The 16,405-nt window shown below is 36.2% G+C and overlaps 2 protein-coding genes across 2 annotated transcripts; both read right to left on the reverse strand.

Moving 5' to 3' along the window:
- Positions 1–745: 745 nt before the first annotated feature.
- LOC130428850 (tumor necrosis factor-like) lies at positions 746–2,986 on the reverse strand. The gene is made up of 4 exons (XM_056757128.1): positions 2,746–2,986; positions 2,575–2,638; positions 2,240–2,299; positions 746–1,692 (listed from the first exon to the last, which is right to left on the reverse strand). The coding sequence occupies exons 1-4, from the start codon at positions 2,923–2,925 to the stop codon at positions 1,271–1,273; spliced, it is 726 nt and encodes a 241-aa protein (XP_056613106.1). The 5' UTR covers positions 2,926–2,986; the 3' UTR covers positions 746–1,270.
- Positions 2,987–9,541: 6,555 nt separating this feature from the next.
- On the reverse strand, positions 9,542–12,061 carry lta (lymphotoxin alpha (TNF superfamily, member 1)). Its single transcript, XM_056757468.1, has 5 exons — positions 11,912–12,061; positions 11,755–11,776; positions 11,629–11,661; positions 11,170–11,214; positions 9,542–10,130 (listed from the first exon to the last, which is right to left on the reverse strand). Exons 1-5 carry the CDS (start codon positions 12,017–12,019, stop codon positions 9,784–9,786), a joined length of 555 nt encoding a protein of 184 aa, XP_056613446.1. The 5' UTR covers positions 12,020–12,061; the 3' UTR covers positions 9,542–9,783.
- Positions 12,062–16,405: the final 4,344 nt, after the last annotated feature.

Genomic DNA, 16,405 nt, shown 5'->3' on the forward strand with positions numbered 1-16,405 from the left:
TCAAGGTCATATTTTCTGTTACCTGATTCAACCTACCTGTTATCATTTACCTGACATAGCTGAATGAAGGTGTTTTTAAGGTGTGTTTTATGTACTTTATTTTGCCGTCTGCCTGGTTAAGAATTACATTTTTGGCCAGTTGCTGTTTTGGCTTTGGTGTAACATTGGTGTGCTAAGATTGAGCCTTCAAGACTTTAATAAATGTGATGATTGAACAGTAATTGGAAATATTATTTACCTGATGATGGCCATTTATTTCTAAGAGGTTATGGTGCTTATTTTCTTCTGGTGTGCTGGACTGGCGCTGCGCAGACCGTTCGGCGTATGACATAGAGCCGCGGGAGCGATGAGGAAACATCTTTCTCGCGGTACTTCGACGTCATACTGCAGTCGGTCTGCGCAGCGCTACATGAAATCCAACGCACCGTTGTTGTCCAGCAGTGGTCGGATTAGCCCACGCACGCCCTACATCACGGCTCTCTAGCCTTCGAGTAACCGAAACAGTGATGCAATCCTGTAAATTCTGTGCTCGGGTCTTTTGTTTCAATCGCACTTGTGAGAAAGCAGTAGGTGTTTGTGAGGCGTTGTCATTTTTGTCAAATAAAAGGAAGTTCGACATTAGAGAGATACAGAAGTAGAGTCACATGCTGGAATGTAAAAATCCCCGTTGTGTTCACGTGTCCCATCACATGAAGTGTGTTCATCTTTCGGAGAGGACATTAATTAATTACAGCTGTTCGGAATGTAACTTACACATTTTAGTTTATTGAGCATCTTCACTGTCAGCATGTCAAATTCACAGATGAATGCCAAAAACTCTTTCAGATGTAGAACAATACATTCATTTTAAAAATCATAGCATATACACTATTAATTAATAAATAGTTAAATAAAACAAGGAGAACAAATAAATACGCATAAAAGTTATAAATAAATCTTTCTTCGAACGTTCACATCCCTCTCATCATTTCTACAACGAAATAAGATGATAAATGTATTAGCTTAAATTTTAAATAAACATAAGAGGTGTAGTGCCTGCAGTATACAGCTCATGACTGGGTACATAGTACTCAATGCATGGCCCTCTCAATGCATCTTTTGCGTTTTAGAACCAAAACGTATGTCGTGATGCAATAAGGATACTTATGATTACAAGGATACCTTTAAACAGATGCCCTGAGAATACTCTTTCAAAGTTGTACCACAAAAGTCTTGGTGTTATCCCTGTTTTTAAACAGGTCATGCATCGAATCTAACCATTATTCACACTTCACAATGCAAACACTCCAAAGAATGTTTTTGAATAATCATCATCAATGTAATCTATATAGTTGGTTAATGTTGACAGCCTGTCGCCCTCACGAAGCTTAAAGACAGCGCCGAGATATATTGTGCTGTACGTCATCTTCTCATTCTCTCCTGACTGGCAGATAGAGTGGCCTGAATCCTGCAGTGGCATTTCTCCACCCATTTCATCCGACAACCGCAAGATATTGTGGCTTAGGAACTTCTGCGTCTCACCATCTTCTCCCACTTTGCACGGTACATGATAGGCCACCTGGCTGTACACGAAATAAAGGCCATCAACTGGAATTTGAATCTTGTTGTCAATCAGTTTAAGGCCGCCCTGCTCGAAGGACTGATCCACACCGCTGACCCACTTCAGTGACTTTTTACTTGCACTCGCCCCACCTGGATAAAGAGAAGGTAAATGTTTTAGATGATGTTCCTAGGCACTTAGTCGTTGTCTTTGTTAAAGCTCACAAATACAGCCTTTCCCATACATTGTATGCCACCTAAAAATATGTGAGTTTGTTAGTGGGCTGCACTGACTTCCTATTTTTTGGGGTGTTGTGGATAATCATCAAGGTCTTTTAAAGTAAAAAGTACTGTAACTAATAATAAAATCATGATTATATTGTTTTGGAGCTTCCCCATCTTTTGCCTACACAGGTTCGCCCACAGCCAAGCCATTTCTACATACGGGCTCTTTATATTACAGAGATTGTATTACTACTCAAGAAAACCGAATAAGCTAATGTTTGATCAAAACTGACGGTTGCATTCCTGTGCTAGCAAATGTCCACCTCTGTATTTTCCCGCTTTAACAAGCTGGGGTTTTTTAGGTCCCTTTCTACTTACACAACTAATCTCAGTCTTCTGAAATGAGATAACCTATGACATATTGTGAGATGCTGCTGCACACAGAAGTCAAAGACACAGGTTGAGATGAACTCACCATGTAAATGAATGGCAGCCTTTGTGCGCTCAGCGATTTGATGTAGGACTTTTTCATGCTCTGTTGAAAAGAGGATTGGGATCAGTTTCACATGTTACCAGTCATTCTACATCTAACACAAGATACCATGTGGTATAGCTATTAATATTTTTATAAAACATCTATTCCACTTTTGTTGTCTAGTTACTTTATTTTGCCGTTTGGCTGTGGTTAAGAATGACATTTTTGGCCAGTGTCTGTTTTGGCTTTGGTATAGCATTATTCTGCTAAGAGATTGAGCCTTCAAGACTTTGATAAATATAATGATTGAACATGTGATAGGAAATATTATTTACCTGATGACCTGCCGATTTGTTCCACAGATAAGTTCTGTTTCGCGTTTTTGTTCTGTTCCCTGTCCTGTAAGATACATTCAAGTTTATTTATAACATTGACCTCATAAGTAAATCTCACTATTAGAAGTATTTCAATAATTTTTGCTTCCCACACTAAAGTTTCGCTCTTACCGTCAAATGCCAGGCAATGAAGACTGAAGCCGCCGCACAGAGGCCGAGGAAGACGATTGCAGCAAATGTCTTCCATATCCAACTTCGAGAGGACTTGACTGGTAGTGGTACCACAGTTGATTTATAGACACCATGTACACCAGCCTCTAGATCTACTATAGTCGTTTTGTAGTTTGCCATGCTGTTACTTCTCTTAGATGTGACTATTTAGTGCGATATTTGTTTCTGAAAATGCTCTGCATGTCCACTGGTTTTATATTGTAAAAAGGGGAAACTCCAGTGATGTCAGTGTTCAGCCAGTCTGAGGAACAGAGGTTGATTTGAAAAGGGAAAGAACACCTCCAGCTTACAAACACCAACGTTCCACCCACACACACACACACATACATTACATACCCCGCTGCTATGCTATCACACAACTCTGCATGACCTTTTTTAATTTTGCGTGATAAAGAAAAGTAATGTAAGGGATAAAATGAGCCAACATTATTGCATTTGATTATGCTCAAAAGTCATTAGTTAATCTTATCATTAGTTAAAATAGTCACAAACAGCATAAAATGTTTTGGTCTATTTTTGTACAACATATACATTTATATTTAAATGTGTGTAAGTGTTTGTGTTTTTTTAAATATGCCATTAATCTTAGTATAGACTGTTCGTAAATATGCAAAACAATGGTTTAGTAGAGCAATTTCATAATCTTTCGTATAGTGTTATCTCTTCACTGACTTCACAATAAGGCCTGATAAACCGGCTCGGCTGGGCCACACATACTTTCAGTTTCGGGCTGGTGATGTAATAGCAGTCTTTTCCTTTGCCTGTATACAGCTGACATACTTCCTTTTCGGAGATTCCACCCTTTGAAATTCTTCTGGCTTTTACAGTGTTTTTGTCTTCCCTCTCCTTTTCCCTCTCATGATCTCCCTCTTTCTTTGAAACATTATCTCACACTCGCTTTCTTTTGTCAAAGAGAAAATCAGGATTGTTATTAAAGTCAAACTGTGATTGCGTATTTTAAGTTGAGACTCATACAGGCTTTCTGATGTGAGACACAATTGATACATTTTAAGGAAGACATGAGTGTTCTTCCAAGTAGCGCTGTTTTTATAGTTCATGTTTTTCTTATCTACATAAGATCTTTAAATTTTTATACTGTATGTTCTCCAGTTTGGGCTGTGCTAATTGCCTGTCCTAATTTGCCCAAGTTGGCAGCAAATTTATTTGTTTCCTGCACTCAAAACATGAACAAAGGAAATGTATGACACCATAGCCCTCGACATCCTTTCATCACCCTCTGTGCTTCCGCAGCGGTTTCTAACACACTAAACAAGGCCTGTTAGCTCATCCCTCTTTTGCTAAATGCATCCTGTTTGTTTGTTCCCAGTTAGTCATGAGTTGAAGCTGCGTATTCAGATTAAGAATATAATAGGTATATACACCCAGGATTGCATCATCTTACTCAACCACCTCTGACTCTACAATATGTATCTATTGCTTTATCCCTAATGTTGCCTAATTAGGGGAATGCAAAGGAAAGTGTTTCTTTGTTAAGTTTCCTTTTATCACCCAACCTTGATTTCGTTGAGGATCTGACTCTCCGGGCCTTGTTTGTGGTTTCTGTTGATGATGCGTCTTACGTCAACAAGAAGTGATATTTATCAGGTTTTGTTCTGTATTTGTGAGGCTGCATGACATTTATGGCAAGTTATGTTGGTCCATGTGTAGGATTGAAAAGGTTTGTCCACCAAAGAAGGTGAAAAACAATCATTATGGTAACAAATGACCAACACGGGCTTTTTTGCTTTAGATAGATGGTTATCAGTTTAATGAAATCATTGCCGACATGATGATTAGATTGTCTATATTTTTTATAAAATCAGCTTTGTTCTTAAAATAAATCAATTTAGTTCATTTACAATGAACACATAAATTGTGTCATCGATAGCTGACATGTCATGATATTTGAAACGTATATATGACCTGCTTTTATTGGTGGACCATTTTGTACAGTAAAAAAATGGAGACCGATTGGGTTGAAGTCCAAAAAAGGAGTTAAACTGGCTTAGAATGAAATACAAACATGGGCCAGAGTATACAGTAGATACTGATTGGTGATGATCATTGTGTTAAAGGTAAAAAATCACTCAAACATTTACTCGCCCTCAAGTTGTTCCAAATCTGTACAAGTTTCTTTGTTTTGATGAAAAGTAGGAAAATCGGAGGAAGAATTACAAAGGTAGTCAAAAGTGGCCCAGAATTGTTTGCTTTCCTACATTCTTCAAAATATCTTCTTTTGTGTTCAACAGAACAAGAAATTTACAAAGACATTTTTCCTACTATGGTAGTCAATGGTGGCCAAGAACTGTTTGGGTACAAGAATTCATCAATATATGTTTCTCTGTGTTCATCAGATCAAAGAAATTTACACGGATTTGGAACAACTCGAAGGTGAATAAATGATGACTGAATTTTCAGTTTTGGGACTGTTCCTTCAAATGTTTGGCATAGACAAACAATTGAAGTTTTTCTGAACCATTATTTTATAAGATTTGTATAAACAGTAATAAAGATAAGAAAACCGCATTTAAAGACACAGCTGAATAAATAGTGTGTTTTCCGTCAAAAAAGGTCATAGTGTTCAAATATCTGCAGTGTAATCTCAGGGCATTTCAGGTGCTCTGTGTAGAAATCTTTAGAAAGCATCTCCATCAAAGAGCACCTGCAGCATAAGATCAAAGTGTAGAGCTATGAGAGGTGGAAGTGTGGGAAAGCCCCCACATTTTAATGTGGTTCTGCAACCTACCTTATGGCTGGGTTGGTGAACTATGTGAGGATTCCTACCATCATTTCCATAGTTTTTACCCCTCTCCCTTTTCATTTTCTTTTGTCCCCGAAATGCTCCGCAGAGGAAGGGATGTATGACGAATAGTATGGTTTCACAGCTTTCTTTCATTCTGGTTTAACACCTTTACCACAGACAAGACAAAAACAGAGACTCTGCTCTAGTTGCATGTCAAATGTAGATTTAGGAGTTTGACTTTTTTTAACTAGAATAGCCCCGTTGTCAGTCACTGACATATGCTTATAAGTTTCGGGGTTTCAGTCCAGTGCCTCTTTTCGTGTATCATTAAAAATGCCAAATTGTCCCAAAACAAAACTTCATGCCACGTCATTTTAACCTGACCTGCCACCTTATTTTGTTGTCACATGACACACGGCAAGGAAAACGATAGTCATTTCACCAAAAGGAAATTTTAAAGATGGATTTTCAGCAAAAACAACTTAGAAAACACCTGCGTGTCATTTTCAAACCACCTGCAATCCAGTTTAATCTCTTAATGTGGCTACAAAACACAACGTTATGAGTATTGGAAATTTTTATACCACTTTGCACACATTTTCTATTTAATTTAAGCATATTATGGTGTGCCTTACGAGCACTGCTGAGGTCATTTGTACATTTTCATAATAACGTTTTTTTACAAAATGATTATCAAATGACAGAGAAGAGAGTATTACCAGACATATTTCAGGACTTAGTCCACATGCAACAATTTATAGAGCTGATACAGGTGCATGGATTGTAGTGATGGAGAAATTCTGTATAGTCGTAACTTATGGCAGATTTCAGTAGATTGCTGAATATATCCAGAACCGAGCATTTTAAACTGAGACAGTCTAAGCAGCTAAATTTTGTGGTCCATTTGACTGTGGCATTGTAGTTTGCATTCTGAACAGCTTTACCTGCTTGCGAAACCACAGCCTCATAGTAAATTAATAAGGTTGTATTTGTTAACACCTACACTAACATGAACTAATGACTTATACAGTTTTTAGTTAATGTTAAAAAATAATTTTGCTAAAATGAACACATTTTACGAAGTGGCAAATCAACGAAAAAGACACACTTAACATATAACGTCACAGGGGCAAAGTCAAATCATATTGAAAAGTACATATGGGATGGTAATGAGCCACCTCATAATAATTCCTATCTGATTGTGTTGATATATATTTATACGTCAGAAAGATACTTCGTATTAAAAAACATTATATTGAAAGTCGTGCTGAGTGACATGAAAACGTCGTCCTGAGTAACAGAAATAAGGGAAAATTTGTGTCGATGAATAATAAATACAATTTTGTGACTTTGTCACAAATCCGTGTTAGACTGTGTACACTGTTAACAAATACAGCCTTATTGTAAACTGTTACCAATTAATTGCAGGATTTTATACTAAATGTTAAAAAAATTTCATAGACTAATAGTCGTGTAGGGTAGCATGGTCTGCTTTAGAGGATTGTCTTTCACAAAGAGAGTTTACATTGCTCTGTGCATATTTGCAAAAAACCACAAGCTAACAGGAAATGGCTGACTGTGCACAAACACATGCATTTACAAATAAAGGTTCAGTCGCTTTGCATATTGGCAGACTGATGCTGACAAAGAGTTCTACCATTCCTTCATGTTAAAGTAAGTTTTGTAAGTCTTAACAAAAGGTTGCACTTTTTGTCTTTTCATGTTCTGTATAGGTGACCTTTATGTTGCTTACGCTAAATGTATGTCAAAATCTGCACTCTAAAAAAGACGGGTTATGTTAACCCATTGATGGGTCAGATATAGACAAAAACCCAACAATTGAATCAAAATAATCCAGAAATCTTTGGGTTCATTGAAACCTATGTTTTTAATTTTGCCCATGTTTTATCCTACCTCGCTTGGGTCGAAGCAACCAAGAATTTTTGTGAGAGTTAATAACAAAAATCCTGTTCATAAGAACACAGCACATAACTCACATACTGAAAACAAAAAAAGCAACACATACAGCCTTTGGATGCATCTTTCTTGGCCATGTTTGAGACCAGTTACTTATTACATATTCAATATTGTAATTAGATTACATTACAAATTACTCTCTCTACAAAGTATTTAACTACTGATTACATTCTATATCCTAAATAAACTTTGATCAGAATTGATTCAATGATAGACATGAAACGGCTTATTTAATTAATTCAAATAAATAATAAATAACTACATCAATTATTCTTATTAACTGACCAAAGTATTCAAATAGAAGGATACATTAAAACAAACATTTTAAAGTTAGATTTATAATTTTGATGTCAATTCCACTATTGAATATATTACACAGTTTTTATCTCAATTAAATCAGAAGTAACTGTAATTAAAATACAGGAAAATAAGAGTAATCCCTTACTTTACTTTTTCAAGGAAAAGTAATTAAATTACAGTAACAAATGACTTACTAACTAGTTACCCCCAACACTGTTTGAGACCCGTTGCAAAAAGCTGAACAATTTTGGTTTCTAATTCGGTGCTGTTATTGTAAAGGGCCACCGTACAATCGGGGAATTTTAATGCTGTTCAGTGGTCTGCATGTGTGGAAGAAAGTAAAGCAAAGTGGAAAAAGAGACCAAAAAAGTGAAGTGTTGCTTATGAAACAGGGACATAAGAGAAATGCTTCGCTTGTACATTTTTAGGAATGCCGAAGACTTTGAAGAGGTTCGTCTAGTGAAAGAAGAACAGAAAAACCCTGTTTGTTTATTAATGTCACCATTTGCTTCCCCTAAATGAGTTTTAATGGGCTGTATACAACTAGACGGTTGAACTGAGCCAGCCAGGCATAAATACAGTAGACACAATATGGTACAGTATGCTGCATTTATTATTTGTACAGTTTTTATATTTTATATAATATATAAATATTAAGTATATAAATATAAATATAAAGCACAAAATTCTCTTTGTCGGCTCTTAACGCCTTGCCATAGTTTGTTATCCATAATTTGACATTGATAAACAGACAAAGGTGAAATGACTTTTCGCTGTGGGCAGAGGAATATACTAAAAAAGAGGATTTATAGATACGGGGAATTCTGAACTGTGACTCACAGCAGGTGAAATTAGCTGTCATTGCCTTTTGCGGTTACAGTTTGTAACTGGAGGTTGGCTTTTTCGAGCATTTCTGAGGTACAGTACCCCGTTAATGAAGTCTAATGTCAACACTTTTTCAGGACACGAACCAAAACCAGACTGTGTACTTAATATTCACTTTGACATTCAATACCTCCCTGACCTTAGCTTGAATTCATGCAGATTAGCAATGAGCCTGATTCCTTGTGGCTGTGGTCACCCAGACTGAAATGTGTCTGGTTACGCAAAATGTTTGTTCCTGTGGCTTAGGTGGGTTTAGGTTTGAATAGTTAAAGGCTAGTAAAAATGCCACATCGCAGCAGCCATAATTCTCATGTTGACTGGCTCCATCATGTGGCAACCTGAAGTAAATCTATAAGAGAGTCCTGTGTTTATCTTTGGGTGACATTATACAATATGGCAATTCAAGTTACTCTTCACTACAGTGTGTTTTGCTGCAAGTAGATTATTTTCATAGAGCTTACATGAAAGATAGCAGTTCTTATAAAGTGACACATAAATTCACAAAATGCTTCAAGATTTATTTCAAATAAATCAAATTTATTTCACGCCACCATTACCAAGACCTCAGGTAAATGTAAAAACAATTAAATAATTTTAAATAATAATATTTAACATTGGACATCTAAATAAGTGTTTAAAATAAAATACACAAATAACTATTCGCACAAGAATTTATTTTAAGACAAAATATTTTAATATTAAAAACGTAAAAATAATAAAAATAATAAAATGTTAAGAACTATATATATATTTAAAACTAAAACACACAAGAGAGAAAGTTCAATTTTTAGAACCCAAAAAGGGCTTGAGAACTTACCATACGCGGTTAATTTGTTACTTCTTAGCGGTTAGAGCACTAAGTGCAGAATCTGAGCGTGAAACAGTGCAATTTGCTTTTGTAATATAAATACACACTCTAAGTGACACTTACATACTCCATCAGATAAATCATTTGATTGAAAATAAATAAAATAAACTCCAAATATTGAAATACAAGCCTCCCAATTCAAAAATGCCCCTGAGAAGGATATAAAGGATTTCTTATAAAAAAACATTTACTACAGTTATTGGTTTTAAAGGAGGAAGATTTCCCAGTAAGTTTCCCAGTCATTTTTTAACAGTACCGTGGGCTGTGGGATTATCAGACTGATGCTGTCTCCCTTCTGCAGATAGACCATTCTGTTGATTGTCACATATCCTTCTTCACCGCGTCTGACCTCACTCAGCTTCTTCATGGATTTCCCATTTCCTTCATTCCGGAGCAAAGTTACAGTCTCCTGTTTGGATTTGTCTGGGTGAGTGAAGGAGATCTGGGCATTGATGTAGTACAAGCCACTAACATTCATTTTAAGAGCATCAATCTCCAGAGAGAGGGAGCTGTTCTCACATGAAGGACTGCATATCCAAGACTTAGAGTCTTCTGATGTGGGATGTGGGGAAAAAAAGATCATATAAATAACAGCCTGAACACAAAGAACACATGAACAACTTACGAAAAGAGTTTATTTACTATTGATTCTTGCCTTGGTGAGTTATGAATGAAACATTACTATAGGTGGTAATATAATGATGTCATTAGTCAGATCGTTCGGTGTATTTGGTTACATTGTTTTGTTGCATCGATACATTTGAGAGCACAATTTATTTATTGCTCTTTATTCCATCTTTGTACCATCAAACTATCTTATTTCCATTTGAGGGGGCCTGAGCTGCCTTTCATCCCACATCTATCTTGCATTAAAACTCAGCAAGGTGAAGCGAGATCAGGCAAGGAGAGCCTTATAAAGGACATTTCCACTTCCCTCCGTATGCGCCGGGTCGCGCTGCGCCGCACAGCCTTACACACGTCTGTAATATTTCCACTGATTCACAACGCCTCTGCAGTAAACATTTAGCATTACCCCAAATACTGTCATTGCGGTCACTGTATCTGGTTCATCTCCTGAGTGAGTGGAGGCGAAAAAACCTCCACAGGCACACAGCGACAGTGCTGCAAAATTTTTGACTGTTTCCTACGTTAATGGAGTGAAGGTGAGACGCCATATAACCGTAAGTAACCTGAATGAAATGACTGCACTTATAGATCATATACTGTACACATCAAAACGACTGTCTGTTCGATGACTTTGTGCTATATGTACAACTATACGATTTTTAAGATACGCTGTGCTTATTACCCGGCTTTGAACATAGGACTTTGACAAAGATAAACACCAGCTATATACAGTAGATTACCTGTTGGAAAATTCTGGACAGATTCTGTAATATTAAAATTACTTTCAGGCCACAATGAATTCTTTAAAAGCTGAGAACCACACGTCCAACTTCCTCAAAGCAACAGAGAAACCAAGAAAAATAATGAGACAACCAAAAGTCCCTTTGCACTTTTTCTGTTAGATACAGAGAAAGTGACAAAGGGAGAGTTCGGTTGGATGTACATGGTTGAGAATGGTGCTCACCCCGAATGAGACGAATATGGTTGATGGACTGACCAGGCTGGACACCTGAAAGCAAAAGAGAAAGCAATGATTTTCTCTTTTCAAATTCAAAACTGATGATTAAAGAGCACTGACACTTAAAATATACACATACTGAACGTGGCACTATTAAAATGATGTTATTTTACATTCTGTATTGTTTATTGTTCATTATGATCAGATAAGGATGTGTTAATTATTAACACACTGTTTGTGTTCTGCTTTTTAACACATTGTGTGTCATTTAAACACATGTTGTGTTTTCATAAATGAAAGGGACAACACAAGTGAAGGTTCAAGTAACCCAAAATGTGTCATCCCAGAAATGACACAAAGATGCGTTCAGTTAGAACAACACATTGTGTGTATTCTTCAGAAAACAAAAGGTGTTGCTTTTAACACACCTTTTTAAGAATGTACATTTTTCCTGCATTTACTCACCGATTTGTTTTTCTTTGGATGGATTATTGGTTTCTGTAAAAAAAAAATGAAATTAGGTTGTGTATTGCCCACCCATAATGTTCCATTATACTGTTGAAAGAAGGACTGAAACAGATGAATGCAAACCTTTATCTGAGCTTGTATTGAGCTGTACAAAAAAAAAACTATGCGTTAGTTGTTGATATTGAAGGTCAAATCAAATGCTATTATAGAACAACCAATCCCCAGAATTTTGTATTACTATAACAACACAACAATGGGACATAGCCACGGTCACCTCTACCTGTTTCTTTGTTATGCCGAGAAATACTATCATTATCAAAATAGCTGCGGACATCAGGCAACACCAGCCAATCAGGAGCCGGAACCTGGGGTGATTCGATCCAGTCATCTTCGTGACTAGCACAAATCAAGAAATGGGAAACAAAATGTAACAGTGAACCCAATGTATATCTTCAAAATGATGTAGGATGAAGCCTCTATGTACTGTAGCCTATTGACCTACATCCATGGGTTGACAGACAGCCTTAGAAAGCACATTACTCAAACACTGGCACAAAATATTGCCAACTCAGACAGAATGCAACTATCAGAAAAAGACCAGAAATCGTCTGATGAGCTAATATGTATATACCAGAATCAAAACTCAAAGAGATAAATGCTATAGGCCTATAACATTCTCACCTAGAGACCGCAGAAACTAGATCTCCAACCCAGTTAGAAGAATGCAGCATTTAACTTTTTTTTATCCACAGCAACTTGTGAATGAGGAACATCGTGCGTGTTTGGCTAAAATAAGCCGCGGCGCACATGCCTCTCACCTTCATAAGGTGATTTCCCCATGTTGCCCACAGATACCCAGGACTCACACATAGGTAAGTATAACAAGAGCTACTGGTCTCTTCAGCTCTTTGAAATGGAACACTTAATGTGACAGTACACTAACCAAAGCTTATCTTCTTATCCATTTTGTTTGTTTGTTTGTACAAACACCCACATTTTTAAACTAAGAATGTGTTAATTTCTGAAAAATACATTCCAAACATTCAAGAGATGGGTGTTGCAGTTGTTTAATTTGAAAAAACTACAAAAACTAATTCATAACTCTATAAGGATAAGAGCCCTCCTCCCTGTGTCATCTTTAGACATCTTGCAGAACCATGTCTTCACTCTATATAACTGCAAAACTTAATGGAATAGTTTCAAGTTTTCAAGTACATTTACTTGACATCTTAACTGCTACATTCTAAACACACAGGTTGCAATATCCAATGAACAAAAGACAAGTCAAAAAAAGTTGATTGAGATTGATTGAAGAAGATAGCTTGACTTACCTTATAGTGTGCTGTAGTGTGAAATGTGACTGTTGGACTGAGAAAACGTCAACAGTAGACATGGTCTCTCCCACAGGGTTTCCCCTTTTCATGCTCATTTTATAGCACTGGACATTTTCTCTCACTCTCTCTCTCACACTCTCTCTCTCTCTCTGCCTTCTGCTTTCTTTGTGGTCAAGGTTTTGGTTGGAAACATAAGGTGGTAGATGGTCAAAAACATCATTGTGCATTACAGAAATGAGATATCAAGGGGGAAAATCTGATTGGAATTACTTGGTGGTACGTACAGGGGCTTCGCTTTGAAAGTCAGTCGAATGCTGACCCATATCTAAACCAAATCATAGAAAATACAAACTCTAATTTTCACATATCTATCATGTTTCTCATATAATCCTGATTTGTGGCTTCTGATTTGAAGAACTCCCTGAACTCTCTGTAGGTTGCTTTGGATAGAAACGTCTGCTAAATGACTAAACGGAAATGTAAGAAAAATGAAATTCCACAAGACACTTTATCTTTAGTTTAACTATAGGCTACTCCTAAAAAGGGTCAACAAATTTGGTTTCAGAGATTTTTGGGTGTTATCGTGTGTCTGATAAGAACATCACTCGTGTGGTTGGGTGATTTCATTCTGGGGGTGGTGCATGCTTTCATGTTTACACTGGTATGTGGATGTTTTTTTTTCACCAATATCCATTGCATTTTTTTCTTTTCTTCTCTTGGATGTGTTAAACCCTTTGGGACAGCCCCAATTCAGTCGCTTGTACTTTCCTATGAAAGCATTTATACCACATACTCCCACACAACAACCCACACAAAGACAAACACATACATGTGCTGTCCCTGACAGATGAAATGAACAGCCTTGACACGATTAACAGTTGTCATCTAAACACATCGAATACTAATCTGATGCTTTGTGACCCCACCCTTTTTCTATCCACATTCACACTTTTTTTTACATTTGTTAATTTATGAAGTTATTGATTCAAGCAACATCCTTATCTGTGGCCGAAAGCTTTTGAAAGCTTGTATTGGTTTCTATAAGACAGAAAGATGGGTTTCTAAGGAACTAGATAATAGAATGGCTTCAGCCAGTGTAATCTTACATTTCTTTCCCTTCCGTTTTCCTGCCACAAACACAAAAGCATTAAAACGTATCCTAATATTTGCAACTTTTGTCAATGTTGTGAAATTAAAGGAACTGTATTCTGTCTCTTGGCTCAAAAATGTCTGACTGTCTTCATAGAATATGTTGCTTTAGCAAAGAAGTATCTTTGAAAAACACGCCCCTTCTGCTTGGCATAGTTCTGAAAATATTCAAAATTCGATTCTTGATATCATGACCGATTTAAATATATGTAAATACAACTTGAGATTGAACATAAAAAGATGTGAGTGTGTGTGTCACCGGCAATCAGTCTAACTCACTTTATGCTTTAGCATTTCCATTACTTTTTTGTTAATAAATAATAATGTAGGATATTCCGTCATATTTAGCACAGATATGAAATTGTGCACGCTGTCTTTCTGAGGGTTATACCATCATTCTTATGAGAGGGAAAGTCTTAAGAACACTCAAGCAGATGTTTGTTGGTTGTATGTTGAAAGCTGCAGATAAGAATAGGTCAATAACAGATTGTAGGTGGAGACTTTTCAGTGGGAAACTCTCACACTTGATTTGGTACTTTTTCAGGTCAGTTTTCTTGCACCGTTTCGAGTATTCATTTGTAGGGGAGGGGGAATAAAACGGCAGTTTATGTAGATGTATGTGTTTGGAACAGGTGAAGGAATTGGAAAGGGAGACTGATGATAGGAAGGAGCAACTGAATTGAGACAGCAACATATAGCATGCCATCTTATCTTGAGTTTTACTATATGCACTTTTGTGATCCCCAATTGAACACCCGGTTCACAAACAATAGAGTGCCTGTAGATTATTTCTGATAACAAGCAAAAGAAACCGTGAAGAACCGTGACTTGGCTAAACTTGTCTCTCCAATATTTTGAATGTAGACTCCGATGCCAAGTTCAACCGCTAGATATCAATGTATCATACGTTTTTTTTAAAATGTGACCCAACTATAGGACCAATTCAACAAATTATTTATTTAATGCATTAAATATAAAGTATAATAATAATACAAATGAATATTAACATAAATAAAATAAAATATAAATAGTTATATTAGACACTAGCCAAACACAAACCTGAATTTAACTGGGGGTCAGGAGGTCTCGTTGGATGAAACGGTCTATACTGAATAAAATGAATCCATGATGTGTTGGTAATAAATATTATTTTGTTGACAGCAAAACATGTCAAAAAGTTCAATCAACTTGGAAAAAGTTTAAATTCAACAAACAGAAAAGTTCCCAACGCGCATTGTGGCATATTTAGTTCACTTTAGTTTTATTTAGACCTATATTAATACATTTTCTAACTTTATTTATGCAGTTGTTTTGAGTTGGGTGGACTTAAATCTATAGTTGAGTGAACTCAGAAATGTTCTTGTTGCCTAGTTATTTTAAGTTGGTTCAACTGATTTTTCTTTTTTGCAATTACTAGGCAAATTTAGTTGAGATAAACTACTTGATCAAGGGGAAATTGGTACTAAGAGTTTGTTGTTGTTGTGTCGAACTAAATATTTTTAACAGCGCTCTTACAGTAACTATAAATAACAATTACTCATGTTCACAACGAGTCTGTTAATTCTTTGACGTGTCATTTGTTACATTGCACTGTAAGTTTGGACTGCAAGCATTTTTGCAGTTGGTGCTATACTGTGGGAGTGAGAATTTGATTCACAACTGTGATCTGCCAAGTATTATTTTCAGAAAAAAAAAACAGAAATCAGTTATAGGTGTCTTTCCACTTACTTCTGCATTGATGCATTTTGTAAGTTTGCAAAAACCCCAAAAGATTATTTTATAACAATTTATAATGGACTACCAACATATATCGTAAAGGCATACTGATAGTGGTTAGAGAACACAAACAGGCACTCTTCAGAAGTTTTCATGATATATAACGTACAGTATGCTAGTATTTGTTAGAATAGATTTGGATGACTTATCATTTTGTGACTATTTTCTACAGTCAAATTATATATTGAAAGAAACAAAAGGCAAAATTGTGCTATAATGTAAATTAACAATATCAACTACTGTAGATATACACTACCTTATGGAAAGCAACAAACCAGCTCAAACATGCCAGACAGGCCATAATCAAAGAGGAAGTAATTCTTGGCCTTGAAGGCATATAGGCACTTATATTTCCAGTAAACAAATAACGTTTTCCTTTGGGAATATCCAACAGGTTGTGTGGACTAATTGAAACACCATGTTAACGCTGTTTAAGTCACCTTCTGCATTAAAGCCTTTATATATATATAATATATATATTAAAGTTTTACTATTTCACAAAAAAATTCAAGATG

The sequence above is a fragment of the Triplophysa dalaica genome, chromosome 9, assembly GCF_015846415.1.
Source record: "Triplophysa dalaica isolate WHDGS20190420 chromosome 9, ASM1584641v1, whole genome shotgun sequence".
NCBI classification, from domain to species: Eukaryota; Metazoa; Chordata; class Actinopteri; order Cypriniformes; family Nemacheilidae; genus Triplophysa; species Triplophysa dalaica.

What these genes read in the sequence shown, in the direction of transcription:
- lta (XM_056757468.1), bottom strand. Translation starts at nt 12,019, where the DNA reads ATGACTGGATCGAATCACCCCAGGTTCCGGCTCCTGATTGGCTGGTGT. An exon ending in TCGGCATAACAAAGAAACAG is followed by an intron (nt 11,777 to 11,911) that starts GTAGAGGTGACC and finishes TTTTTTGTACAG; the next exon opens with CTCAATACAAGCTCAGATAA. An exon ending in CCATATTCGTCTCATTCGGG is followed by an intron (nt 10,131 to 11,169) that starts GTGAGCACCATT and finishes ATCCCACATCAG; the next exon opens with AAGACTCTAAGTCTTGGATA.
- LOC130428850 (XM_056757128.1), bottom strand. Translation starts at nt 2,925, where the DNA reads ATGGCAAACTACAAAACGACTATAGTAGATCTAGAGGCTGGTGTACAT. An exon ending in TCATTGCCTGGCATTTGACG is followed by an intron (nt 2,639 to 2,745) that starts GTAAGAGCGAAA and finishes TGTATCTTACAG; the next exon opens with GACAGGGAACAGAACAAAAA. An exon ending in GGCTGCCATTCATTTACATG is followed by an intron (nt 1,693 to 2,239) that starts GTGAGTTCATCT and finishes CTCTTTATCCAG; the next exon opens with GTGGGGCGAGTGCAAGTAAA.